This window comes from Falco punctatus (assembly GCF_963210335.1).
Source record: "Falco punctatus genome assembly, chromosome: 13".
Classification (NCBI taxonomy): domain Eukaryota; kingdom Metazoa; phylum Chordata; class Aves; order Falconiformes; family Falconidae; genus Falco; species Falco punctatus.
Window position 1 is genome coordinate 2,747,049 of NC_137593.1, and position 24,399 is coordinate 2,771,447.

General features: G+C 48.5%; 2 protein-coding genes and 1 long non-coding RNA gene across 6 annotated transcripts; 1 reads left to right on the plus strand and 2 right to left on the minus strand.

The window, feature by feature from the left end:
* Nucleotides 1–5,943: 5,943 nt before the first annotated feature.
* LOC308072848 lies at nt 5,944–10,692 on the minus strand. The gene is made up of 3 exons (XR_013931829.1): nt 10,552–10,692; nt 9,154–9,293; nt 5,944–6,081 (listed from the first exon to the last, which is right to left on the minus strand). It is a non-coding gene; the product is annotated as an uncharacterized lncRNA (long non-coding RNA).
* IL12A (interleukin 12A) lies at nt 6,073–13,783 on the plus strand. The gene is made up of 5 exons (XM_080410322.1): nt 6,073–7,977; nt 9,200–9,307; nt 9,431–9,472; nt 9,573–9,677; nt 10,562–13,783. Exons 1-5 carry the CDS (start codon nt 7,723–7,725, stop codon nt 10,727–10,729), a joined length of 678 nt encoding a protein of 225 aa, XP_080266448.1. The 5' UTR covers nt 6,073–7,722; the 3' UTR covers nt 10,730–13,783.
* On the minus strand, nt 12,129–24,399 carry LOC308072810 (uncharacterized protein). 4 transcript variants are annotated; one of them, XR_013931809.1, is made up of 17 exons: nt 24,275–24,398; nt 21,847–21,878; nt 21,510–21,563; nt 20,874–20,924; nt 20,395–20,424; nt 19,251–19,298; nt 19,105–19,148; nt 18,943–18,992; nt 17,966–18,186; nt 17,636–17,886; nt 16,885–17,019; nt 16,439–16,577; nt 15,933–15,986; nt 15,751–15,834; nt 14,337–14,606; nt 13,922–13,988; nt 12,133–13,540 (listed from the first exon to the last, which is right to left on the minus strand). XR_013931809.1 is itself a non-coding variant. In XM_080410227.1 (16 exons), exons 1-16 carry the CDS (start codon nt 24,301–24,303, stop codon nt 13,521–13,523), a joined length of 1,512 nt encoding a protein of 503 aa, XP_080266353.1. In that variant the 5' UTR covers nt 24,304–24,396; the 3' UTR covers nt 12,133–13,520. The 4 variants fall into 4 exon arrangements, 1 of the variants encoding a protein (XP_080266353.1); XR_013931808.1 differs by having other exon boundaries at nt 12,132–13,540; nt 13,922–14,606; nt 24,275–24,399; XM_080410227.1 differs by lacking the exon at nt 13,922–13,988 and having other exon boundaries at nt 24,275–24,396.

The window sequence follows — 24,399 nt, forward strand, 5'->3', positions numbered from 1 at the left end:
GCCATGTATATATAGATTCTTTATACATACACATTATACAGATTCAAACAGTTTAAATGTGATGTTTCATCCATGCTCTAATAAAACCAAATCCAGAGGTTTCTCTTTTTTTGATTGTTTTAAAATTAAGTCAAGATTTGTTGCATCTAAATTAAAAATAATTTCAAAATTAAACCTGTTAAGTCTTTGTTCTGTGACCAATACCTTTTTTCCCCACTGGCCACTTGCAGTTAGCAGAGCCATCGCCACAGCCCACCTCGCCCACAGCACAGACACAGACGCCAGACTCGGGGACCCTCACCTTTCCTTTGCTGATGCTGAAAGATGCAGCCAGATGGGAAATGAAGCGCTAACACACCGCCGAGCCCCTCGTGCGTATCTAGTGGAAGTCAGCCGAAGAAAACCAGCGCTCAGGCTTCCATCACCCGGGCTGTGTCAGGAGCTCGCCCCTGCGCAGATGCTGATGCTCCAGGTGAAGGCAAGCCCTGTCCCCAACCTGGCCTGGTCCTCTCCTGGCTGTGCCGGCCTGCAGGATAGAGAGCAGCTTTGCCATCCCTCCCAGGAGAGGTGACTTCACACAGGGAAAAAACTGAGGTAATACAGATTCGTAACAATTCTCATTCAGAACAACCTGGAAGGCTGAATAAAAAAAATATTTTTGTTTGAAACACAAGTCACGATTGCCCTGTGCGTTACTGTTATCATTCAGTAAGGTGTTTTTCTTGTGGCTTAGTCTAAGCTGGTGACAGTGGCTCTGCCACAAGCACAGAGCTGTGTCTGGTTCCTGCCAGCTGCCCCAGCCCACAGCAGGTGAAAGCCATGCCCGGAGAGATGCACATCGCAGCTGGCAGTGGTTAGACAACTGACACAGACATTAAGAGCTTTACATGGCATTGTTAGGATCCAAACCTGTCCAATGCTTCCCAACCTTTTCACAGGGGTACGGCAAAGCCCCGCTTCCCCGCACACTGGGAGAGCAGCTGCCCCACGCCCCGAGCCCCTGACTCACACGCTTCGGCAACCCTTCCCCTTTCGTTCTTGAGGATGAGGCAATCTGTAATCCAAAATCAGAGCAGCTGCTGCAGACGGCTTTAATGTTCTCATTTAAAAGCGGAAGGTTGCTCTGCCTGTGAGGCCGTCATCATCCCCATGGGTTCTGTCAATGGAGCAAGCAAGTTAGACCATGTACTTCCATAAAGTATTTTCAGGAATTACTGCTCACACGAGTATCATGTATCCTGAGAACCGACAAGCATGCATAAACTGGGTGCTCCCTCAACTAACTACGCAAAAAGCTTCTATTTTCCAGTACCTGTTACCAGCTGGGTCTGCCCTTACCTGCCCTGCTGGGAATTAACCTCCTGGAACAGCTAAATATCGTTAATCTTTGACCTAATAAGGATAATACATACTCAACATATTTGTAGTACTGAAAATTGGAAGTCAAATGGCACTTACTCACACATATAAGCTGTACTTTACTTACACTCTACACATAGGTGTAATCCTTACTCCTGCAAGCACATCGGCTGCTCCAGTCCCTCCTAGTGAGCACTGCAAGGTCCAGGCCATCCCTGCCCATCCCTCCAGCACACGCTGCCTGGGCCTGGCAGACAAAACACCACCCTGCGATGCCAGAAGGGCTGGTTTCACCCCTGAAGAGACATTATTTACTTCAAATAATTGCTTTAGGGGAAAGGACTGGTCCCTAGCCCACCTTTCCCACTAAGACCTAGGGGTTATAACCTCCTTTCAGTCAGGGCTTCATTTCACTAAGACCGATTTATTTATTTTTTATGCTTATCAAGGAATAATAATTTAAAAAATTAAACGTGTCCCTCTATAGAAATTATCTGCCAGGAGAGTGCCTGACCCGGAGGAGGAGCAGCGTGGAGAGCCAGCAGTGGCTCCCTTTCACCCATACAGCACGTCACAGCACGCTTTGACCTGTGCAAAATCCTGGGCACAGCATTCCCGGGGGAATGGGTGCTTGAATAACTCCTGCCAAATACATGCTCTTGGGACTGGAGCTCGGTTCCCTCTCTCACGAGGGAATGCTCTAACCATGAGTCACACCAGCAGCTCTCCGGGTATCCCCAAGCACTCGAGACTCTGACCTTGCATCTCGGTAAGCCTTCTCAGGTTTGAGTCATCGGCTGGCTCAGCCCCAAGAGTGTGAACACTCTCCTCATCCTGCTGCTTCAGGGTGGGGTGAAGGGTTGCATCCATCATTAATGTGATTCAGGCAATCACGCTGCATCAAAGAAATGCAAAAAAACCATCACACTGGTGCTTCTCCTGTTAACCAGTATCAGCTCTCCTTTTTTTCCCCTCAAGTGCAAAACCACTGCCAGATGAAACGACAAATACAAAACCAGCAAGAAATGAGCAAAACTGCAGCCGCCCCTCTGCCCCACCACAGCCGCCCTCCCGCCTGCCCATCAGGTCAGCCACAGCACCTGAACCTGCCAGAGCTTCTGCACAGGAGATAAAAGGGACAGAAGAACACATTAAAAAAGCACCCAGTGATGAGAAACGTTGCAGCGGGTGAAAACAGAAAGCGAGAGTGAAAGAGGGACCATCAAAAGTGCTGGCAAGCCGGCAGCACTCCCCTCGGTGGGGGCCCACACTCCCTCCCCACACACGAAACCACAGGCACCGCTACCACTGGTTGCATTACTCACCCGGGTGTTTTCGGTGCTGGGAGGGGCAGGGGTGACAAGGGGACAAAGGAGGATCCCATGAGGGTCCTGAGGTCCCAGGGTGACAGGCAGGAGAGGGACCACTGCTCCGAGATCTGATGCAGGCACCTGGGGATGAATGTGGTGCCCCAGCCCATGGCACCCCCCCCTCCCTGCCCCGCTGCACCGCAGCATCGTCCAGCCCTGTCAAGGTCCTCACAGGAGCTTTTTCTTTCTGTTAATGTCATAAAACTTCAAAACAAAACCCCAAGGGTTGAGGGAGAGTTTTCCCCACATCACCAACCCTGTTTCTGTGGGTGAGGGTTTCTAGAGCTTGCCCACATCTTTTGTTTTCTGTAAGGCATCATGAGCTAAGTACAGCAGCCCCTTGGAATGACAGTGCTGAAACTGGTGTTAATGCTCCTTTAGCAGAGAGCTTTGCAGTTAACCTTCACTAAATGCAGCCACTTGACAACAGGGAAAAAAATCAGGTCCTAGATCCAATTGAAAAAGCTGCTGAAAAAAATTTGGGATAAAAAAAAAGTGTAACTCCTGGCTTATCTCAGGCATACATTGACTCAGAAAATACCTTCCTTCCCCCCACGTTCTAAAGTGCTCTTCAAACAATCCTCCCATTTCAGTGTGAGAAGTTACCTGCCCAAAGTGTAACCATCAGAATACCTTTGTGTTTTTCAGGGAGCCACAGCACCCATCCAGCCGTCACCCCAGTGCCATCCCTTTCCCGGAACAGGCTGTACACTGGCATGCAGATTCCAGCTTGGGAGTGGAGTCTGCAAATAACACCTGCTAAACTGGGGGATGCCCGGTCCACCTGGCCACTGAAGGACCCCAAGCTGTACCTGCCTGGCACCAGAAAGCCAATGGCCAGAAAACCACAGTGAAGAGCAGACATGCTGCAGTACAGGGCAGGATTGTGGGGAAAACTGCATGAACTCCAGTGATGGCTGTAAGAGAGAAGAGCCAAGAGATGCAGGTGATGACTGACACAGGATTTTATGGGTTCCAGCACCCTGACTGCCAGTGCAGAAAAGCCACTTCCACTCAGAAACAGCATTTAATTAGGTTTCAACCAAATATCAGCATAAGCCCATACTTAGAGTTATGTATTTCAGGGGATTCTTCAATTAATAAGCACCAACAGTCCAAAAACCACCAGGAAAGCTTATTTCGAGTCTTTGCTTTCCCATTTTGTGGAGCCATTGGTTCCCAACATAGACCAGAAGCAATGCTTCTGTCAATGACAGCATTCTGGTGAGATATCTGACCCCAGATCTTCTGAAAAAAATTTCCAGGACCAAAAAAATTATCCTTGACCATATGTTCTGAGAGCAGTGAAGAGTACAAAAATTAGTTTTATTTACCGAAGCATCCAGAAATCTTATTCCACACAACATTTTGCAGTTCTTTTTATGTAGCAACTATCTACAATTAACTGTCAGCCTAGCTGGGATATAATCATACTGCAGCTTTAATTTCTATATGTATATAATTATTGCATAATTATATCTGTATAGAATTATAGTTACAAGGAATAGGATCTCCTACAATTAACCCATCTCTTCCCATTGAAGATGTGTTACAGGTTGCTCATGACCTTCGCTAAGGGTTTGGTATCTGGCCTGTTAACGCAGAAAATTCACCTAATTTTACACATTACAGGAGAAATAACATTACACAACCAGAGACCCAGCTCAGAAACATCCCTAACCACCATTCCACCGCAGCACACGGCTGACGATGCAGCGGCCGGCGCGTGCTGTCCATGGCTCTTCACCCACAGCTTCCTCCGAAAGCAAGGTGGGCTTCATTTAGCTTGGACTTAGACAGCAATCATGGAGATAAAACTTAGCCTGCTGTTTGTAAGAGGGGAGAGAAGGCAAGCCAAGACCGAAACACGAGGTTAGCACCGCAGCGCCTCATGTCAGCACACGTTTCCAGGAACCTCCCATTTTTTTAGAACAGTGTGGCTGGAGAAGATCCCGTTTCTCATTACTTGCCTATGTCCTCAAAACTAAACTGAACTGAGGGGCTCGGGGGGCTGGGTTTTTTCTAATTTGGTTTCTTTATTATTATTGTTTTTCCTTTCTTTTTCAAATAGGATTTTTAACTATTGTTTTGATTGAGTGCAGCATAGCCAAGAACAGAGTTTCACCTAGTTCTGACTGCAATACAGTCAAAATACAGTTTTATAGCAAGATCCACAATGGTTCTTGTTTTTCTCTGGAGGTTAATTTCAGCCAGAGCAGTTTATAGTTGAAATAAACCCAGTGGAATTACATTTTCTCATGTAGAATCATACATCTTCTAACATTTTTAATAGATTCTGGTATGCAATTACTGCACTGTATCTCTAAATGCGCACATGATATACCCCTATCTTTGTTGTTTTAATAACAAATGTATCGCTCTACCTTTATAATCCTTTGTTTGCCTGATGAGATGGGAACCCGAGATCAAGCCACCATATGCAATAAAAAGGGCATGGATTTTTCAGTTTCAAAAGAACTTGCTTTCCGGTTTTGGATGCTGCTGACGTAGGAAATATTATTACGTCTAATTATGTCTAACTCCCCAAAATAACATTACTGTGAGATGTCAAGCTGTGTATAAGCACTAAGGACCATCAAAGCCCAGCCCGTAGATCTTTCTGCCGAGGCAGAAAGACCTTCGTGCCTGGGACCAGGGCAACCAGGGGCCTACAACACCAGCCCTGATGCTGAGAGGCATTGCTTCCCTCTCCTCCGGGCTGGCCGCGAGACCACACTTGCCCCGAGCAAAGCAGACAGGCCCAGAGCTGCTCCGAGAGCAGACCATGGGCAGCAGTTATCGAGATGCTTCGTTCAGACTCCAGACTGGTCAAATATAGGATGCTTTGAGGTGAAGGAGGCAGACAGATGGATGAGGCTAGGAATGAAAAACCATATAAGTCTACCCAAAATAAACATATCAGTAAGACTTTATTACCTCGTGGCTAGGACCCAGCAGTTAGTATCTTATACATCACTTTGAGAAAACCTCAATAGAAAGTGCCCTACACTGGAGTGCACTTGCCTTCAGTCCACAGCCAAAACACAAGTGCGGTCAAGCAGAGAATACAGATACAGTATAAATGGGGTGAAAGGAGCAGAGACTGGCCAAGCTCAGCTCGCCACCCATCCAAACCAGCACAACCACCGTGTTAACACCATGCCCAGCACCTGTCCTAGGGACTCTCACCACAGTACCTGTGGGATTGCTGCTCCGCTGGGATTTGGGTCTGCAGTGTGTGATCACAAGTGCTGGAGCCTCGGTGGGTCTCTGGATGTATCACCTCTGATCCTGCAACACGTGTACACGGGTCTTCAGCAGCACGGCATGGCAAGGGCTTGGTTTTCAGATGCTATCAGGAAAATAAACAAATGGTGACAATGGTATCATTGGAGCATGGTTCTTTACAGATAATAGAGAAAAAACTTCCTATTTGTAACACAGCAGATATAGCAACATTCAATTATTTCTTCTTCTACCAGGAAAAAAAAATCCCTCATCAGTATTAGGATATGTTCCATTTTATCAGTGAATTAAACCCACCCTGTGTTTCAGGAATACATTATCAACAGCTGGGCTGAGGAAGCACTCACCAAGATAGGATTTCTACTTTGGAAACACCTGTGCCACAACAGGACATTCCTTGTAAACTTGCAAATTCCTTGCAAAAAATTGCAAATACCAGCAGCACATATTGGACACTGTCTAGCCCCAGTGTTTCCCACCACATAGCTGCCTCAGCTCACAAAGGAATCCCTCTGGGAGCTGGCACTCAGCAGCAGGAAGGAAAGCCCTCTCTCCTGGCCCATGAGACCATTGAGAAGAGGCACCTCCACGCACAGCTTCCCCTGAGATAATTGTTCTGTACACAATGCCCATTCAATAGCAGCCTCATTCAGAGACCTCTGAAGGTACCTGAGCTAAATATTCCTCCTTTTGGACAGAGAACTCGAACTGATAGCCCAGTACGTGGCCTAAGTGCAGTGCAGGAATGCCCTGAACAAGAAGCTGTTGTCCAGGCTGTGTGTCGGTGCCCCACCAGAAGAGAAACCTCATGCCCTGCTGCTGAGGGCAACACTATGACTCAATGCTGGGCAAAGAAACCTGGAAAGCCAAAGTGATGCCTTTTCAAGAACACACATGCAAGTATATCCCAAAGGTCTCTTTCACTTCTGTGTCAGAGAAAAAAAGTCTCCTACACAAGATTAAAACCACAGCCCACAGCCTAATGACTAGCACAGAAGTGGAAAACACACAGTGAAATTGGAAAATTATGCGATGCTGGTATTCTAGCAAAGTCAGTCTCTCAACACACCGCAACCTTCTTATGGGAAACAAGATGTCAATTAAAACAAAAAGAATCTGAAAATGCAATATAAAACTCTTGATCCATCCCACTCCTTTCCAAGTTGATAGCAAAGCTCCCATTGAGTTCGCAGCAGGCCTGATGGATGGATGTTTCCTACAGGCTTTTAGCCAGGCTAAGAATGGCCATGCGTTATATGAAGTAACACTGGAATATTTGCTGATGTATATCAGCAAAAAGCAAGGTTCCAGGCAGGTTTTCATGAATATTCATGAATGACATCTCATCAGGATAGTTTTAAATAGTAAAGAATGGACTGAGGAAAGTTTATCTACGTGTCATACACACACTTTAAGTCATTCTCATTGTTCCACAGGCTCGCTGCATGCTGTGTGCACAGTGACCAGCCCTCCGCACAGCTCCCCCAGCCTCCGATGCGCCACGCAGCATCCCCCGCCGGGCGCGGGCAGCCAGCAGGAGCAGGGGCCGCGCCCCCAGCCTCCCCCCAACACACACACCCAACCCCCCCCGCGGGGCCGGGATTCCCGGGATGAGCGAGGGCTGCCCCCGGCCCGGCTGCCAGCCTCACCGAGCCGCTGCTGGAAAGGAAAGCCAGCAGGGGGGAACTCCCGCCCGCCGCCCCTATAAGATGCTGCGCGGCCCCGGCAGCGCTCCCGTGGCAGCAGCATGGCACGGCGCGGGGACCTCAGCAGCGCGGGCAGCGCGGGCAGCAGCGGGCAGGCAGCGCCGCGTAGCGCCGCGGCCCGGGGCTGCAGGCAGCGGGCAGGGCCCTGGGTGCTGCTGCCCGCGCTCTGCCTGGCACTGGCCCTGCCGCCCCCCGCCCGGGCGCTGCCGGCCCCCGGCCGCCCCCGCCTCGCCGAGGGGCTGAGCCGCTCCCTGGAGCTGCTGGCGGCTGTCAACGCCTCCCTCCACCGGCTGAAGGTCTGACAGGGGCCGGCGGGACACGGGCTGGGCGGGCTGGGCAGGCAGCGAGGGGGAGGTCGTGGTAGCCAGGCGGGCGGTGATGGGTTGGCGATGACACCCAGGTGGGCGGTGATGCGGCAGCGGTGGTACCCAAGCAGGCAGTGATGCGGCAGCAGTGGTACCCAAGCGGTACCCAAGCGGGCAGTGATGCGGCAGTGGTGGCACCCAGGCAGGCAGCGATGAGGCAGTGGTGGCACCCAGGCAGGCGGTGATGTTACCCAGACGGGCAGTGATGTGGCGTGGTCATACCCAGGCTGGCAGTGATAATACCCAGCTGGGCAATGATGGGTTGCTGAGGATACCTGGGAGGATGGATGTTCTCTGTTGATTCACTTTAAAAATCTATAACTGGCTGTTGCTTTCATGCCTCCCTTGATCAGCCCTTTAAAATGGGCGTTTGCTCAGGTCTCTTTCTCAGCCCTGATTCACCTCAGCCCCACAGAAACACACACGCCATTAGCAGTGCCAGAAACACATCAACAGCTGATTTGAATGCTCTCTATTTTGGACATGCTCTTTCTCTAAGGCCCCTGCAAAGCTGGCTCAGGAAACACTTGCTCCTGACCTTGTCTTTACATTTGCATGTTGTTGCTGGTGTCATTGGTTTGGTGCAGTAGCATCTTCCCATGCTAAAGCCCACTGGCGGTAGTGCCAAGGGGATTTTTTTGGCTAAAATTCCCTGCTATTGTTGCAAGCTTCATCTCAGAAAACTGCAAAAAACCCCACCACTAAATAGGTGTGCTGTTCCACACTTACGGTGGGTCAGCAGGCACTGTTAAAGGTCTATGTGGATGGTATTTGCTGTTTTTCACTTTCTAAGAGATAGTTTACATTTGAAACTGTGGCAACATAAAGTTCTCAATAGATTTGGTGCCTGAGAGAATAATCTAAATTAACAGAGGCAGTACAACTTGCAACAACATATAAACCAAACTGTGAAAAGTCTGTGCTCATTCCCATTAAACACAACCACCACAGCATTGCAGTCTCTTGGTCTATTTGCTATCTTTCATATTTAACTGCAGTCTTCACAGAGCCTCATTCCTAGAATTCAGCTAAGCACAGAGAGCCATGATGCATCACAAAGAATTGTGTGTATTTACACACACACATATATATATATGTATACAGTACCGTGAAGCTGAGTCAGTGACACATTTTTATTCCCTTCTTAACACAGGAGCTCGGCACCCTGGGATTTGAATGTAACCTTGAAGAGGTTGATCTTGAAGATATCACTAAGAATCAAGTCAATACAATAAAAGCTTGCACATCTGAGGATCCAGGGGTAAAAAAAAAATAAAAATTTAAAATTATATCAAGTTTCAGCATCATATTTCCATAGAACAGCTAGCTGTATAATTCACACTTCCACAAAATCACCATGTCTCATTTCTTCTTTAATTTGCAGACTGGAAACTGTCCAACACTGGAAAGATCTACTTTTGATACGGTAAATTGCAAGTTTCCCCAAAGAACCCCTTCTTTTGCTTATACATGTAAAGCATTTAACAACAGATTCCCACATTTCCTAATAATTCTGACTTGTGCAGAGTAAATGCCTGTGGGGAATCTATGAGGACCTGAATGCCTACAGGGCAGAGCTGAAGAGCTTCAATGATCAAAAGGTGATGGAAACCATTGATGAAATGATGAAAGTAAGTGTTTCTGTCTGTCTCCTTCCTTTCTGCTATTTCAGTCTTAAACCAGAGTTTGCTCCATTCTACAGTCAGTCAAATAGTGACATTTCTTTAATCTGTTAATTTAAAAAATGGTCTGTTACTGTTTTTCCTAGAAGGGACTGGATTTTTTATGAACTGTGTGTCACACTTCATGTTTTTGCCTTTCTGGTATGGTCAATGCATCAGGACTCAGGCGCGTGGCTCCTGAGCAGCCCTCCTTCCTTCGCTCTGCTCCACTCTCACAAGGAGATGGGCTACGGGCTCTTCTGCCAGCTCCTCGGGGAACTCAAAAATAGAGTAAAAGATAACGGGGACATCGCTCTATTTCTCTTCCAAATACCAAATAACAGTACTCCCAGTACACTGAATACGACATAGGATGTACTGAACTTTGATAAATATTATTAGTGAGCAGAGGGAACAGATGTTAAAAGCTGTTTAAGAAAAGCTAATTAAAAAAAAAAAAAAAAAAAAGAGTTAATTGTCTTTGTATTGACACAGTATCTCCCAATAGCCTGGGGATTCTGAGCCTGGTCTAAAGGGTCACTGGACAAAGCCGGCCATAGGCTTAGTATTAAAAAAGCACCTTTATTCCTGGGCAGAAAGAGCCTCTGTGCACAAATGGACATTTTTGTCTTGAGGAAAGTAACAGCTAAGGCTATTAATTATATCATTAAATATTTCAAACTTTATCCTAAGCCTATTAATTGTATCATTAAAATTTCAGATTTTTCTTTTATGAGAATACATTCCTATTTCTAAATCTTGTCATTTATCACTCAGGGGGTGAAAAACCTAAAGAGGTTTTTTTTGTTTTAGCCACTTTCTGGTGAGTTTTTAACACCCCTACCTCTTCCCAGGCCCTGAAGGGCAGCAGCAGGAGCATGCCGCAGCCGGCAGCAGGCGCGGGGCTGGCCTCCTTCAAGGAGCGGATGAAGCTCTGCAGCATCCTTCACGCCTTCCGGATCCGCACCTTCACCATCACCAGGACGATGAACTACCTGACCTCCCTGGAGAGCTTGCTGTGAGCGCCCAGCACTCCGCGTGTCGGGGGACCTGAGGGTGCCTTGGAGAAAAAACAGTGTCAATACCCTGCGAGGTGTTGGGGGCTTTTAAAGAACCTAGCACATAATATTTCACAGCATTTCTTATAAATCATGTTTTAGCAAGCTCTTATAAGTGCCTTTTAAGCTATCATATTAAACTTCTAGATTTCTAGAAAATAAGCTACACTGTAGTACCAAAATGTTCTTAAACCATCACTCAACAGTAATTTGTCTTAACTGTTCTATTTATTTAGCTGTAATTTTTAGAAATTGAAACATGCTTATAGAAATCTATTTATGATTATGTTCCTTATTTATTCTATTTATTACCTATTAAAATTATAGTTTGCATAAAAATTGTGGTGTCTTTTCTTTTTTTCTTCCTTGAGCTATAACATGAATACTTCTAAAATATTTTGAATATTGCTGGCATGTAAAGGTATACCTTGGTAACTTTTAGCACTGGTATCATATTTTAAAATCCTATTTCTGTCTTCTTACTTACATCAGTTTCTCATGGGTTTTCCCTCAGACTGGGCACCCAAAGCAACCCGAGGGCTTTCATCCTCATTTACTGTGATTTTCCAGCCAGTTACATAGTTTCATGGGAGGAGCCCTGGCCCCACCAAAAATCAATGGCTAAATTGCTTGTTTCAGGGAGGAAAGGATTTATCCATGGAGGCCAGGAGAGATGCAGGAGGATGACCTCCCCCATTCCTGCCCCCGGTACATGAGCCAGCCCGGGCGAAGCCCCCCCTCCAGCAGCCAAGCAGCAGCTTTGGCCACGTCCCAGCCAGCTCCCACGCTGCCTCTGCTGCCCCTCATCTCTTGGTTTTCAGCTCTTTCCCCTTGCTTGGTTTCTCCAAGCTCTGCCCTCCCAACTCCTTGGGGACCCCCAAGCAGCACCCCTTGATGCTGAAGGATTGGTGGGACCCTCAGTTCTTCTAGATGCTGAGGGGGCCACTGCCACCCTCCATCCCCTCCCCTCTTCCCCAAGCACTGGCGTTACTCACCCACCACACCAGCCCTTAAAATGCAATCTTACAAACTCCCCCCGCTTGGACTAGAGCTGTGGCCCCTACTCCCACAGACCACCCCCAACACAGACCAAGTTGTAAGGTAAGAACAACCTCACACTTCAGTGCTGTGATGCACCTGTAACGTCCGAATCCCTTCTGCCTGCAAGAACTGGACAAAGCCAAACTGAAGACCGCAGAAATACAACATACTCTTTTTTTTCTTTTTTCAACAGCTTCTTGATTTTGATTTAAAGAAGCTGAAGGTTGAAGACCTTCTCTCTTTTGACCATCTGCTACGCAACCCGGTTACCCTCATCATTACAAATCAGCACCTTTTTTCCAGCTTTGATCGATTTCTGCTTTTGACCAGAGGGTCCTATTAGGTCTTTGGGTTTTACCTGGTATCTTAAAGATCCCCCTGATGGCAATTTCCCTTGGCTTCTCCCAGAGAAAAGAGCCCAGGGCTGCTGTGCTGGGGATGGACAGCCCCACACAAGCATCCCTGCCTTCCACAGCTTTTTTCCCCCCTAAATGCCCCACTGGAAGGAGAGCCCACAAAGTCCTGGGCACCGACACAGCCCTTCCCGTCAGCCCTCGGCTGTATGCAGCATTGGAGCATCAAGGGCTGAAAAGGCAGCCCATAACACAACCACCTTGCCACATTTCATCCAGCGGCTAAAATAAAGAGAAAATAATCATAAATCATACGTAAATAGCGTACATGTTTCTTTTTTAATCCTTATTTTTCAAAAGTATGCTTTTCCTTTCATAAACATATGCAGAGGAAGATGATCAAAAGAATCACTTGTCTTTAAAACCAAGACAATCTCCTGTATCACGTTACCACCCTCTTCTGCAAATAAGGTTCTTTCCAAATCTTTTCCAGTTCTGTAGTATGTGCATTGCTGAGCAACAGCCTCTGCCAAGATTTTGGCTTCTTCCATTTTAGTTTAAGCACCTAATTCTATTCCATTTAAATTTATCAAACAAAAAAAAGTATAAAAAGTTTCTAATAAAAAAATATGTACAACATAAAAAAATCTCATAAAAATTGAGACAGACTATACAGAAAAGAGTGAAGAAGAAATTCCCAGGGAAAATTTAAAGTTGCCTGGAGTTATTAAGTGGTGCTCCCGTGAAACCAGTCTTCGGGTTTTTAGAAAACAGAACCACAGCTTAACAAGGACTGATTGTACACAAGTATATACAGTAATTATGTATATGTACGGTGATTATGCAAAGGAATTTATCTGCAAGTTTAGGATTATTCTTCCCTGATTCTGGGCATCTGTGAGAAATACAGTGTACCTCATGATTTTGGCAGTTCAATATTTTTTTTAAGGGGATGAAAATTTCCGCATAACTTTCCTCCCTGTCTTTCCCTGATAGAAATAAAAACGTTTCCTGATAACAACCATGTACCTGAACAAGGTAAAGTGGTTTCTTCCAGTGTTCATGTCTTTTAGGACCGGCTCAAACATGACAAAGCTGGGTGGCAGAGCTGGGTTTCCCCACGCACGAAGCCCTGCGCTGCCAGCCGCAATGCCGGGATCCGCTGCACGACTGATTGCTCCTGAAAGTCTTAGATGTGCTCATAGCCACGCAAAATTTCATTCACATTTCTTGTGGAGACCCTGCCTAAACTTTCCACTGAGTGATGACGCCTTGCATCTTCCTCCCCGGCTCCCAGCGCAATGCCGGGGGAGTGGCTGGAGAAGCTCCCGCCGTGCTCCTTCCAGCTGCAGCTCCACAGCTCAGCACCGAGCCCAGAAACCTGAGGAAAGGAACACGCACAAACACACACGGGTTAGCTGACCTCTAGAAGTTACTGCAATATTGAAGTTGAATAATAAATGTATTATAATAAACGCTATGTGAGAGCACAGGGCTCTGGCACAGGCAGGTTTGGGAGGGTCAGATGAGCAAGGGAGCTCCCCCCACCCTTTGCAGCAACATTGCTTTTGGGGAGAATTAAGAAAGAACAAAGTTTTGCCTGTATCAGAAAAAAAAAATAAAATTGTTTCTGAGAAAGGTTCCCCATGGCTGGCTGAGTTCTCAGCTCGCTGCACAGCTCTGGCTTGCAGAGGATGGACCGAACGTGAGGAGCCGCACAGAAATAAGCAGGAGCACCCATGGGCAGTGAGGGAATACATACACACACACGGGTCTGCAGGACCCAGCCGCTAAGTCATCCATCAGGGGAAGGTGTTAATTAACCGTTCCTAAAACAGATAAGAGTAAAGACCCAAACATCTCAGGACTTCCAGAGAAGACCCAGCATTGGCTTGGGTCTATAGCACTGATTTGCTTGACCATGACAGCCAGGTCATGCTGGGAGCACTATTAACACAGTCAGTGCAGAAATATTATTCATTTTGTAGCAGTTTCTGAAGGGAAGTATAAAAATGCCACAAGAAAGAAAGTCAGTCATTGCTGACATCAAAGGGAGACAATTTTGACCTATGTAGTAAAACATGTACTAGGCATTTGGTAAACTCTCTGATGCGAATTCTTAAAATACACCTGAAACACACTGATGTAATTAAATAAATATAACGGGAAGGCGATACCTTGCAGGGCTTGCAGTATCTCATAGGACACTTTTTCACGGAGACTTCTGTACAAGGCTTCTGCAGTTCCGTTGCTTTGTTCTCTGTCTCTCCACTTGCTCAACACCAGAAATTTTTGCATATTAACTTCTTCTTCTGTTGCCTGAATCTGCTCGATGTCTTTCATTTCCATCTGAAGACACTCAATGGCAATTTCTCGCCACTGCCTACCAAACAACTTTGCGATCACCATCAGCTGTTGATCAGTTAGGTTTTTTGTTTCAATTCCGTCTGAAAAGACACAGAACAAAAGTCAGATTTAACATTGCTCTCTCATTAAACTTGTAACTAAATTACACTACTAGTTCCACGTGTGGCCAGGGGACATACGATGAAAGTAATCTTATTCAGATTATCCAGCAAGGTCAGAGCCGAGTGCTGGAGAAAAGGACTAAGAAGCTGAAGCTCACGAAGATGACAACACCTGATGGCATGCTGGCTGCTGTACATCAGTGGGTTGCTCCCCATTTATAAGCAGCCGTGCATCCAGCAGAAGAACTCCCTTGGTACATTAAGTTACCAAGCACCCAGAAATTTTGAGATGTATAAAATTAAGGCCATGCTAAGCACTCTCTCTCTCCCATGCCTGCTGTTCTCAAAACCTCTGGCTGCTCTGGAGAGGTGATGTTTGTTTTTCCTTTAATTACAATGGCTCAGAAGCCTCAGCCCTGCTGTTACACAGCCTGAGCCGCTTTCCTTCTTTGCTTTCCTTCTCCCTGTCATCACTCACACATCAAACTGAGGTGCTGAGGGATGGAAGCTCTCCCTCTGGTGGCTACAGGCACCCATAAACAAACACCTTCTTGGCTACTTTTGCTGATGGGTTTTTTATTTATTTATTTACTTACTTGTTAAACTCACATTATTTCGTCTTTATTTTTTTCCAGGTAACTGTTAATAAATGAGGAGTTTCTGGGTGGGAGCTCCCAGACACCATCAGGGCATCACATATCAAAAATAAATATGAACTGCTTTTGGTTTTTAATTATTATTTTGTCTAGCCTGTTATGGCTCAGGAGATATCCCAAACGCAAAGTCTAAGACATGTAGTGGAAACCTCTTTCAAAAATAGCCACTATTGCTCAGTCTTAAAAGACAATATCATTTTACCTGAAGCTTTTAAAGCAAATTGCCTAGCTGCTTCCCCCCATTTATTTACCAAATGCATGACAGTGTAGCAAAGCACACAAACGTAGGTAAAAAATTCTGCACCTACAAAAGCAGTGCTTTCTCCTCCTATATTTCATGCTCTGATTTGTGTAAGCCTTTAAAAAAAGCAAGCTCAGGTTCAATTCAAAGGATAAAAAAACCCCTCCAAAACCAAAAAAGAAACAAAACCAAACATGTTGTTTTAAATGACACAGAAATGCTTTACCTGCAGGATTGCTGCTCTTTTGCTTTTTGCCACAGATCTCGTCTTCTTTCAAAATGCTGAGGGCTAGTTTCCGTTTTTTGACACCTAAGAAGAAAGCAAGAGGTGATGTTGTTTCTTTAGTATCACCTGAGCTACAAAAGCAAGCCAGGTACCAGCCCTGACTTATCTTCAAACTGACTTACTGACTGCGCTTCTTTTCTGCTCGTTTTTATTCTGATCGTAATGTATCCAGTCACCTGGGAAACAGTTTGTAGAGGAAACAAAATGTGAGGCAGGAATTCCCACTGCTATGCCTTACATCCAACAATTCTTGGGCACAAAACCAAGCTATTGGGTGGATTCTGGCTGCTGAGCTAAGATTTTATAGAACGAGACGACTATCCCCTTTTCGCCCACGTGCTGCAGCACGCCACCGATAACATGCAGTAGAGATTGTGCATTATCCCCCGTAAGTAACACGAGAGCGGAGCATCCTCCCGCGGCCCCGCAGCCTTCGCCCCTTTGCTCCCGAGGGATCCGTCAGGTCACTGCAACCTCCTGGGGCGCTCCTCTACATTTTATGACTTCCAGCCCCAAACCCGGTGGTTTTAACAGTGGGAATTTAGGTGTACCCAAGGGCCGAGTTATACTCCAACTCCTGCACCTTTTCAGCAGAAACCAACTAGTCATGGGAAGACCAAAGACTCACTCTCCCTTAGTTTTGCTTTCCAGACGGTCGCTTCGGACTCTAGCTCAACCAAAGACAAGGTGAAGTCGTCAGGTTTCTCCAAATAGACTTCAATGTAACTTTTTAGTTTCAAGAGAGATCCGTCAACAAATTCAATTTCCTATACAATGGAAATATGTTAAAAATAAATATTTATCCAAAACATATAAACTAAAGAGGAGGTATTTGGCTGCTGACACAGATCTGAGCCCAACCCCTATCTCCCCAGAGTTTTGCTGTTGACTTCAGTGTCAGGATTTCATCCCAGAGCTTTAGGGCTCTAAGAGGAAAATGCTTTCTACAGCAATGGCAAATGAATGTGAAAAATGCCCTTAATGTCAGTGCAGGAGCGCAGAGGCAAAGCCACTTTGTGGCACATTTCTAATGAAGCTGCAGTGCACGAAATGAGGGTTGTGTAAGGGACTCACCTCTGGAGTTATTTCAGCTTCTGGCTCACAAATTAATCTATACTTCTTTCCTTTCTGTAGTAACTTCTGGCATACAGGGGGCTTGTCAATTTTAATGAATTTCTTATTAGAATGTTTTACAGCTTTTGCGATATCCTAAAATTTAAAAATATGATTTAAAGATTACTCACATCAGTAAAGGAATTACCATTTAAAACTTAGTTAATGTGGCTCTCTGGGCTTTTCTCTGGCCACAGCTCTATAGAACGGCCACGACCTGTTCCACAGGGCAAACATTACAGAAAGCTGCACGCGAAACATCACACTCAAAAACACCTGAGGAACCTCTTCAGCTATCATGCTACAGGGATGAAAATAGATAAAAGAGGTTGCAACCTGAATAAAAGGAAGGTCATTTGCTGCTGTCATCTTCTAGTGTTTGCCTGTGTGTTGTTGGGGGGAATGGGTGAGAGGACAAGAAGCTCCTCCAGGTATAAATCCTGAGCTCCGTGGATTTTAGTGGCAAATGGGTTTCTTTTCTATAGCAGCTTGTGAGCTGCTACTTCAATATAATATCCTAACTTGGCTGGCAGACCTTTCTGGTACGGAAGTCTCATTATAGACAGACATACACGTATAGCTCTGCATGCAATTGCTGGGGCGAGAGAAGAGCATCTCACTGCCGCACCCCATCCTCCGTGCAGCGTCCCCAGCACCAGCCCTGCCGGTATTTCTACACCACGCCACACTACACCCCCGACACCAGCCATACCTTTATAAAGGAGTCATTGTTTGTAGCCACGTAGACCCGAAAGGACAAGGAGGGGTGCTCATCAATGACTTTGTAGAGGATGACGGCACCGTGGTACTGCACGGGCTCCTGGCTCTGGATGAGTGGTCCCACCGGTGACAGCGAGCTCACCAGCCACTTCACGTGCGAGGCCGAGTAGTCGGCGGAGGGCTCGATGGCTGCTCCCTCGCCCTTGATGTGCAAAACCTTGAAGGCCATGCCAGCACCATGATCTGCGGGGACACGGGGCTGCCTCAGCACCTCCTGCTCCAGCAGCCCCCCGCAGCCACCGGGCCGGCCACCAGCACTCACCGCCCAGGCAGAGGGAGTGGGGAAACTGGATGGAGGTGAGAGCAGGGGCTGAGTCGCAGCGCACGTCGAAGAGGGGGCCGCCCACGATCCACGGCTTTTCCACCAGGCTGGCGTATTTGCTCCAGGATAAGAGGGAATATGTGATTTTGACGGGCCCCGTTACTTCAAAAATCAAGCCTGTGAGGCTGCACTGGTAAGTCCCCTCTGCATCCAGCCGTGCCCTGCCGTGGGCAAGAACAACCTGGTTAGTTTAGTTTCCCCTGCCTAGTAAATACTATAGAAATGTGGTTTGCAAGGGATAACAAAATCCCCTCCCAACCAGCCAAGAGCACTTTATCTAAATAGCACAGAAGCCACAACAATTTTTTTTCTCTCTAGTCCCTACGTTTAAACTGTCACTGGACTGTTAAAAACTGGCCAGGCCAATGCACGCAAAATAGCTGGAATGAACATTTTGCATAACGCTTCCTGCAAACAAGGCAGCTGCTTGTACACAAAAGGCTCAGCGCAGCTCCCATCAGCATCGAAGCCAACATCATGCACGCACGGACAACACCAACATCACACACTGATGACAACTTCCAAGCCAGAGAGAGGTAGAACAAGGCTAGCGTCCAAAATAAAATGCAGGGTCAGTGCAAACAGGGAGGATGACTATTCCTGTGAAGCAGGCCAAGACCCTTCATGTGCGTCCAGACTAAAACAAGCACGTAAAAATGTACCTGACATTAATTACTGCAGCAAGACAAGGCAGGCAGGAAACCTTCCTAAGAACTTTCTTGGACCGGGATCTGGAGGCAGCATAGGCAGCTGCTCTAAATTGCTTACTTTTAAGGATTTGGGGGTATCTTCTGGTATTACTCCAAATGTATTTGTGCAGCAAATTAGGTTTTTTCCCCACTCAAACTGAAGAGAGAAGTATCTTGACGACAACAGTGTAAATGTATACCCATTGTATTAAAAAAAAAAATCCATACACATATTGTCCTCCAGACAGTCTCCTAGGGGTCACTTGCTCCTTCTGGTCCTATAAACAGATTTTAAAAATACATATTTTAAGAAGTCTATAAGAGAGCAGAATTATAATTTGCAAATTATCTCATGCAAAATATGTGGGTCGGTTTTTTTGATAAACGTACATTTTCATTTCTGCAGTGCTCACAGGGTAGCAGACAGTTCGCTCCTAGTGAGAAAACAGGAAGATCAGCTCATTAAAAGCAAAGTAATTAAACACTTGGGGGGAAAAAAAAACCAAAACACTGGCCCTTGAGAGATCCGTTACTACCTGATTCATCGCAGCACGGTAGCAACTCCTTCTCCTCCTGTTCTTCATCTAAAAAAGAAGTTTGCAGCAAATACCTCAGCCTCCAGCAGGTTTCTGCTCCCATATGCAGCAAGGACAACCCACCAACCTAATTTGCTTACATTCACCAAAACCTCCGGAGAATATTCCTGAGACCCAAGCTGTTGCATGCACACCTGCACGTGCAGGCTGTGCACAGTGTGGGAGTGAAGCCGAACTCCAGGAAACAGCTTTTGTCAAAACTTCATAACTTACCCAAACTAGTGGAAATTTTCAAAGGGTTAAAAAAAGATTCAACCCCAGGAAGAGTCGCAAGGTGCCAAGTACAAAGTTCAGCCACCTGGCACAGAAGCTGGCAACAGGGCTTCCCAGTGAGCAGGCAGCCACGCTGTTTGCAGTGTATTTGCCCTTAAAATTATTTAAAAGCGCCCGAACGCTCCTTACTGACCCACAATGTGGCAGAAAGCGAGCAGAGCTGACGCATCAAGGAAACGCCTTTACCCCAAGGGGTGGATTTTGCAGAAGCCAAGCAGCAGAGCTGTTGTGACAAGGCGTGAGGAAAGGCTGGCTGCCGGCGTGCCGCCCGCTCCTGCTCCCCGTCCCACCAACACCCCTCCCTGCAAGCAGGGACTCCAGCCAGCCTGTCCCAAAGTCATCCTGGGACTTCACCGCCCTCCTGGCCAGGCAGATGTGGGAGAGGCAGAAAATGTATTGCTACAGCGAACGGCCTGGAAAACATCAGGCAAACTCCAGCGAGCGCGCTGGCACCCTTCCTGCAGTGATGCTATTTCAGTCCCCGAGCCACAGCGGGGTTGTCGTGACCTGGGGCCACCCGCAGCACGTGGAAGCTCAGCTCGGCTCCATCCTGCACCTCCCCACGGCCACAGCCCTGCTCCGGCTCCATGTGCAAGCAGGGGCAGCCGTGTCCCCACGCAGGCACCCCACACACCCCCTTCCTGGGCACGCTCTGCAGCAAGCCGTCCTCCCCAAGGGCTCGCAGGCGGCGCTGGGCAGCTCTAAATCCCTCTCCTGCCATCAGCTGTCACTACCCACGCACATCACTTATCTGGGCTGGCTCCCCCTCACCATGCAAGACATATAAGGAACAAAATAAAAGTGCACTCACATGACTGTCTTCCATCTGACTCCTCTGCATCTGATGAGAAAAAGCTTTGTAATTATTGAACTAAAGACTATCAATCTTGTATGAAACCAGAATAAACTGCTGGTGGTGTAACCTGCCTAAGAGCAAAGCCGCAGGCTTTTCATCAGCAGAAAACGCTTCCTTTAATTCTTTTCCTGTCCATCCTGTTTTGCCACTTTTGCTGCCAACTTTTAAGCAGATTTATAGCCTCTTGGTGTGTCGCGTGTTATGTCTGCAAGGCTACAGCAACATTAGGTGCTGCTCTTCTATTATTGCTCTGCTCTAAACCGAGTGGCTAGAAAACCATGTGCTCACAGAGAGATCATTCTGCTTTTCAGCATACGACCACTGAATTAACAGTCTGACACAAGAACCTTGGGACCACTCCCACGCAAAGCAGCTGTTTTCAACCAGGTGGACATCTTCAAAAGAGAGAGAATAAATCACAACACGATGCTCACCTGACTCTTCTTCCGAGCTACTGCTGGAGCTGGTTTTGGAACCCTCCTCTCCTGAACAAGATTATACCCCGTTAGTCACAGGCAGAATGAAATAAGGCAATGCCACAGGGAAGTAAAAGGATAGATCCAAAGTTTAAATACATCAGGTTGGTCAGCCAGTTAGCTAGCAGAAAAAAAATACTGAGGCAGAGAGGAACATCAGAGCATCAAATCACAGCAGCAGAGGAGACCTAGGGGTCACCCAGGCCCTTCTGAAAGGTATGTGCGATGTTCAAAGAGCTTAATTTTCCTGTTTTACACAACCTGGGACTGCTCTGGAGCTTCACCTGTGGCACGTCCCAGTACACCCAGTTAAAGTATGGGTTTCTGTGGCATGCATGTGAGGTGGGAGAAGCACTGGTGGAAGCTGGTGTGTCCCACCAGTGATGCAACTCACATGGATGCACCAGACGTGGCTTTAATAAATTATTCTTACAAACGTAAGTTGAAGAGAATCCAGTATTGCAAAGCAAGTGACTGGAGGAGTCACAGCAGTGTCTACACAGGGGTTTTATCATGTTGTGGGGAACCGGCAGGCACAAGGCCAGCCACGCCATCCCACGTGCGGGGCAAGCCTGCAGCCACGTGTGTGCTCACCCACTGGGTGCTCCTCGGCCGAGCCCTCTCCCTCCGTGCTGCCAGCTGCCACCTCTGCAAGAGAAAAGCAGTCAGGGGACATAAGCTTCAAAAAGATTTAACTTCTCTCTTGGTGTTTTTGTACTATGCAAGTTGGAGGAAGGGAATAAATAGCAAAGGAATATGAATTTTAAAAAACAGTATAAAAAAAATCAAAACTCTTATCCATGAAACTAAGGCATTGCACCGAGGTGTTTTAAAGTCAGCAGTTACAATAATTGTCATTTCCATTCCAAAAGCTGGGCATTTCTCATAACAAGCCCATTTGAAGTGCAGTTATTTCATGAAATTACTGTACCTTTTTCATCTGAAGAAAGGGACTCAGCTCCGCTGGAAGACAAAATGGGAAATGCATGAGCAGATCCACCAGTCCTCTCCCACCTTCCACACAAGCAGCATCCACCCACCTCCCTGCCCGCTGGCATCGCTCCCTGGCTTTGGCCAGGGAACCAGAGGTTGCAAGGGGACCGGGTAGGGGGGCTTGGTGTTTAAAAATTAATTTTCTTTAACATGACCTACAGCCCTAGCTCTTGTCCTAGCCCTGCCGGGGATGCCCGACTGCTGCATGTTTCCCACTGGCACAAACCCTGGGCCCTGGCCCCCTTTGCCAGGTGCCCATTGGCTCTGTAGCAATCCAGGCGGAATCCCCGAGCAAGGCACGAAGCTCAGATAAACATGGTGGCTCGGCCACAGCAGATGACTCCAACAGACCTCATCACCCATTTGTGGCCTGTGGCAAATTCAGACCAACCTCCGGTCTCATTCACTCTTGAAAAGGGGAAATATGCTGGTTTTGTCATTTAAGGATAAAGATCAGGTCTGGAAACCTTTCTGTGGAGCTTCACAGCGTCTTTCCTGCAGCCCCACCAAATAACCACCATAAAAGCTGCTGCTGAGGAAGGGAATCGCCACGGGCACAGTCACCATAAACCAGCAGGCGATATCCAGCTCGCTCTCACTCTGGTGGCACCAGCAAATATCTCAGCCCTTCTGCCCTGCCAGCAGCCTGCTGGAATAGCCACCGTATGCCATGTGGGCAGGGAAGAGCGTCTATCCCCTCGCTTCTCGTCTATCCCCTCGCTTCTCGGAGGCAGGAGAGGGATTTCAGTGCCGCCCCGGTGATGCTGAGGGATGCTGGCAACGGCAAAGCTGAGCCACTGCAGTTGCTCTTTGGCAGCTCAGCTCACAAGGTTGATTTTGACCATCCTGGGCCACCGCTGTGCACCCACAGCCCACCTGCTCCCCGGGGTGCACCCGGCAGACAGGGGGTGCCACTGGATGAGCAGGCATCATCGCAAGGGACAGAGCCTCAGCCGCCACCGCACTGGGGCAGCTCAAATTAAAATTTAAATTAAATTTTAAGCTCATAAAATTAAAGCTCAAATTAAAAAAATAGAAAATGGAGAGGTGGTAATGGTAGAGGCAAGAGAAGAACTCCACGAAGGTATGGCTGAGGCACTAGGTGAAACAATGCAGGCAAGGGGGGCCCGGGTGCAGCACGGCAGGGCGGGTGGCTGCGCTGGGATGCTCCCACACAGCCTGGAGCTGCCAGTTTGCTGGTCCAGGGCAGGGAAAACAGTGCTGCAACCAGCGAGGCACGCGGGAGAAACTGGGGAAGGGTTTTACCGCGGGCGCGAATGGGAAATTACACAACAGCGGGTTTGCTTCCAAACTGTATCTTAAGAAAAAAAAAACAATAAATAATGACACAGTATCTGCAAGGGTTGGACGAAGCCTGCACATACCCCAGAGACGGTGCCTGAGCCAAGCGCCGTTCGTGCAACCCCTCCAGCCAGCGGTACGACCCCCGCGCCGCGGCGCCCCCCGCTCCCTTATAAACCGAAAAACAGGCTCGAGAGGGGAGAAGCTGGGGGCAAAGCCCCCACCGACCCCTTTCGGCGTCAGCAACCCGCCCGCCGCTCGTGCCCGCAGGGGCGGCAGCACGGGCGGCCCCGGCCCCCGCTGAAGCCAAACGGCGATCGCGGCTTCGCAGGCAGCAGGTGAACGGGCGGCGGGCCCGGGGGTGCGGGGCCCGGAGTGGAGCCGGTGGTGGAGCGGGAGCGCGGGGCGGAGCGGAGCCGGCGGAGCGGGAGCGCGGGGCGGAGCGGGGCCGGGGCGGAGCGGGCACGCCGCTGGCTCGCCGAGCGCTTTTGTTTGCCGGAGGGGGGGGTACCGAGCGGGGCGGGGGGCAGCGGGCGACCCGAGCAGCGGATGCGGGGAGCTGGGGAGGCTCGGGGAGCCCCCGCTGCAGGTGCAAGGCCGGGCCGTGGGCCCCAAAACCGCTGTAGGGTTTTGTTGTTTGTGTTTGTTTGGGGTTTTTTTTTTTTTTTTTGGGGGGGGGGAGTGGGGGGGCGGAACCGGACGCGGAGGGGTGCAGAAGGACCGTCTGGGCTCCGTGCTAGCGCAGGGCGGGGACCCTCCGCTGGGGTCCGGCAAGGGGGGGCGGATGGGGCGGCGGAAGGGAACGGTGGGGGGGGTGATGCTGCGGGGGGTGGAAGGGGGGCTGGGGGTGGAGGAAACAGGAGGATGCTGGGGGGATGGGGACGGTTCTGGAAGGATGCAGGGGGGATGGGGAGGATGCTGGGGGGGTGGGGAGGGGCTGGGAAAGCGGGGGGGGCGGGAGGGGGGTAAGCTGTGGCAGCGGGAGGACGGCGGAGAATGGAGGGGGGGTGAGAGGAGCAGGGGATGCCGGGGGGAGGCGCGGGGCAGCCAGGACCCCCGCTCACCTGCCGGGCTCCTGCCCGCGGCGGGACATCGCGGCAGCAGGCGGGAGCGCGCGGGGCTCCGGCGGGAAGCACCGTATCGCCGCCGGGGGGCGTGTCCCAGCGGCCCCGCCCCTGCTGCCCGGCCC

Bases quoted from the DNA above. Each gene is read 5' to 3' on its own strand.
- LOC308072810 (XM_080410227.1), bottom strand. From the start codon at position 24,303: ATGTCCCGCCGCGGGCAGGAGCCCGGCAG. The intron at 16,578-16,884 runs GTGAGTCCCTTA...TCCATTGTATAG, and splicing joins AAGCTGAAATAACTCCAGAG to GAAATTGAATTTGTTGACGG. The intron at 14,607-15,750 runs GTAAAGCATTTC...GTGTCTTTTCAG, and splicing joins AAAGAGCAGCAATCCTGCAG to ACGGAATTGAAACAAAAAAC.
- IL12A (XM_080410322.1), top strand. From the start codon at position 7,723: ATGGCACGGCGCGGGGACCTCAGCAGCGCGGGCAGCGCGGGCAGCAGC. The intron at 7,978-9,199 runs GTCTGACAGGGG...TTCTTAACACAG, and splicing joins CCTCCCTCCACCGGCTGAAG to GAGCTCGGCACCCTGGGATT. The intron at 9,678-10,561 runs GTAAGTGTTTCT...ACCTCTTCCCAG, and splicing joins CCATTGATGAAATGATGAAA to GCCCTGAAGGGCAGCAGCAG.